Source organism: Caenorhabditis remanei, chromosome IV (genome assembly GCF_010183535.1).
Source record: "Caenorhabditis remanei strain PX506 chromosome IV, whole genome shotgun sequence".
NCBI classification, from domain to species: domain Eukaryota; kingdom Metazoa; phylum Nematoda; class Chromadorea; order Rhabditida; family Rhabditidae; genus Caenorhabditis; species Caenorhabditis remanei.
In genome coordinates this window covers 10,270,455-10,273,922 of record NC_071331.1, presented here as the reverse complement: position 1 = coordinate 10,273,922, position 3,468 = coordinate 10,270,455, and the positions used below count along the sequence as shown (strand labels likewise).

The following is a 3,468-nucleotide window of genomic DNA, read 5'->3' as shown; positions in this document are numbered from 1 at the left end:
ATTATTGTCCTCCTCAATAAAAACTTGCTTACTTTCTCACTTTACACCATATTCCTCACCTTCTAGATCGTATCTCAATTGCCCCAAAAAAGTAACAAATAAGAAAAAAAGAAAAGGGAAAAGTCAACAGAAAGGAATGTCAGAAATCTCTATCTCTCTGGAATGCGTGGGCTCAGACCATGGGAGATAAGAACAAAAAAAAAGTGGCACTTTATCAGAAAATCCAATCAAAATTGAGGTATAAAAGGGTGCTCGATCCCTCATTTCTTTCATTTCACAATGAATTCCCTCCTCATCGTTCTCCTCGGTGCCTCTGTTTTCTACTGTGCGAATGCACAGTATGGAGGACAGGCTTACTCACCACCGGCCTACTCGCCACCAGTCTACGCCGCACCACCACAACAGTATTATCCTCCACCACCACAGCCGATGAATGATAGTGAGTTGGGAAGGGGCATGGAAGTGCGCCCTGACGGACTGTGATAATTAGTTGAGGTTAGAGCAAGGGCCTATGTTTCAAGAGGAATGTGTATATGCGCTCTATTGGACTGATCTACAAGGGGAGGAGTCACGTTAAAGTGCGATAAAGCGCGATGGTACCATTTCAAAGAATCGGTCAGAAATTTCTATATAAGATCTTCTAGACACGCTGAGACAGAAAATATTCAAATTTTTTGTAAAAAATTTTAGAGGTTGAGATTTTGCTCCTGGTAGTCTTGAGTACCAGTTCAGAAGCAAAATATCTTGAATTGTAGTAATTTTCCAGAAAAAATAAATAAGGTTTCCGGAATCAGCGCAGTCGAACCCCCCCCCGTAGACGAATATTTAGAAATTTTCAAAGAATTGCTTTTTTGAAATTTTTTGATGAAATTTCATCGCAACATTTTCAAAAATTTCACCGTATTATGAATTCTGGATATTTTGGAGGAGCTTTCATTTTTCAGTATACGACTTTTAATTCATTGATCAACTTCTGAGAAAGAATTCAAACAGAAGAAGCCTAGCAAAAACAGAAAAAAAATTGGTGGCCGAGTTTTTGCATTTTCTCGGCCACCACATTGCTTTTTTAGGTGGTTGAGATTTTGCTATTCAGAAGCGAGATAATTGAATTCTGGACATTTTCAGCAAAAAGTAAATAAGATTTTCGGAAACAGCGAAGTCGAAAACCCCTTGTAGTTTCAAAAAAATTATTTTTTGAAAGTTTTGACTAATTTAGCCCAAATTTTTCGAAAAAATTCTCCGTTTTATGAATTTTGGAAGTTTCGAAGGAGCTTTCTTTTTTTAAATTCATCATTTATCAATCCTGAGAATGAATTTAAAGAAAAAAGAAGCCTATCAAAAACAGAAAAAATTGGTGGCCGAGTTTTTGCATTTTCTAGGCCACCATGTTGCAAAGGGAGTAGGGTGACGATTTCGAGAAAATCTGATCTAAAAATTTGAAAAAATAGTTTCAAAAAGTGGAACACAAGCGAAAAAGATGTATTTATATTTCCAGAGGAATTTGTACATGCGCTCTATCAGACAGATTTTTCAACATTTAAAGTGCGATGGAGCGGTTTTGCATTGTTTTTGTTTTGCAAGAATCGGTCATAAATGTATGTAGGTTCTTCTAGACACACTGATACCGAAATGTTTTAATTTTTAGTAAAAAATTGAGGTTGAGATTTTCCTACTGAGCTTATGGAAGGAGCTTTTTTTTTCTTCGAATCTGAAGTTGCTAGGAAATCTTTATGTTTATGAAACGAAATTCATCTATGAACTCCTGAAAAAAATAAATTTTACAAAAAGAGGCCGATCAGAAACAGAAAAAATTGGTGGCCGAGTTTTTGCATTTTCTCGGCCACCACTTTGCTTTTTGGAGAGATTTTGCTCCTGAGCTAACGGTAAGCTTGAATAAATAAGATTTTCGGAATCAGGGTAGTCGATAACCCTTTGTTGACAGATTTTTAGATTTTCTTTAATTTTGAAAATTTTGAAAATTTTGACTCATTTTTGCCCAAAATTTTCAAAAAATTCCCCGTTTTATGAATTCTGGAAACTTTGAAGGAGCTTTTCTTTTTTAATGATCATTTATCATCACTCTTGAATCAAGAATCTTGATAAAGAATTAAAAAATGAAGCCCGTCAAAAACAGGAAGCAATTGGTGGCCGAGTTTTTGCATTTTCTCGGCCATCACATTGTTTTTTCGGAGGTTGAGGTTTTGCTTCTGAACTTACGGTATGCTTGCTTTTGTTTTAAGTTTTGACGAATTTTAGCGCAAAATTTTCGAAAAATTCACTGTTTTATGAATTCTGGAAATTTTGAAAGAGCTTTTATTTTTTAATTGGTCGTTCGGCTGCTCAGAATTTAAAAAGAAGAAGCTTATCAGAAACAGAAAAAAATTGCTGGCCGAGTTTTTGAATTTTCTCGGCCACCATGTGGCAAAACGAGTACGAGGACGATTTGGAGAAGATTTGAACTAAAAAGTAGAACTCCAGCGAAAAAAAAAAAGTATTTCACTGATATTTTCCTCTTTCGCCCCACATCTGATATCACTCAGTCACGTGGCTGCCTTCTCGAACTTCAAAGTTCTTCACGTCATTTTTTCAGTGGTTTTTTCTTATGTTTTTATGATGTCCCATCCCTAGCAAAAAGAAAACGACACATGACAGACGGAAGCGATTTTTCTGCTGACTCAAGTAAATAAATATCCTCATGTTTCATCCTCGTCACGTGGTGCAATTTGAGCAGGAGGAGACTAAACATTTTGGGATATTTTGGACTGAAGAAAAGGGACCAAATTTTCCAACAAAAAAATGTATTCCAGACTACGTTTGCTCCATCCAAGCCAACTACCCACTCTTCGGACAGCATGGAAAACATCATCGCCCGACGACCAACTTCTGTCAGGACGCCTACAAGAGCGACTCGTGCGACAGATGCTGTAAGATTGCTGCCAGAATTCAGGGAACTACGATTAAGGAGGTTTGTAGGAAAAACGTTTTATATTTTTCAATCAATTTCTATTTCAGGAATCCATCGTCGGCTTCAACATGATCCTTGAAAAACAGCCATTCTGCGTCTGCTGCTCGCCAACTTCCAGCTCGCCAACTTCCAACTATTGAACGAAGAGTTTTTTGGATTAATATTGTGTTTTTTTATTGCGAATTTATATATTTTAAAAACTTATTTCAAGCATAATAAATTTCAATCCCAGCTACTTGAGTTTTTGTTTTCAGAAATAGCTTTCCCAGAGCTAAAATTGGAAAAAAATCAGGCAGGAAAGAGGGATTTCCAGGAAAATAACTGACTAATTGAGCAATTCTGAAAGATTTCAGAATAGAAACTAATTACTGCATTTTTGGAACGAAATACAGTAGAAAATAATGAATGTGAAGCTATTTGACGGAAAAGTGGAATTTCTGGGGAAATTTGATTTCCTATGTGTCAGTTGGTGTACCAGACTGTTTTCAGAGATTTTGGGAATA

General features: G+C 36.3%; 1 protein-coding gene across 1 annotated transcript; it reads left to right on the top strand.

The window, feature by feature from the left end:
• Positions 1–279: 279 nt before the first annotated feature.
• GCK72_013131 (uncharacterized protein) lies at positions 280–3,105 on the top strand (the record flags this gene model as incomplete). Its single annotated transcript, XM_003090928.2, has 3 exons — positions 280–439; positions 2,808–2,965; positions 3,013–3,105. The coding sequence occupies 3 exons, from the start codon at positions 280–282 to the stop codon at positions 3,103–3,105; spliced, it is 411 nt and encodes a 136-aa protein (XP_003090976.2).
• Between the last annotated feature and the right edge of the window lie 363 nt (positions 3,106–3,468).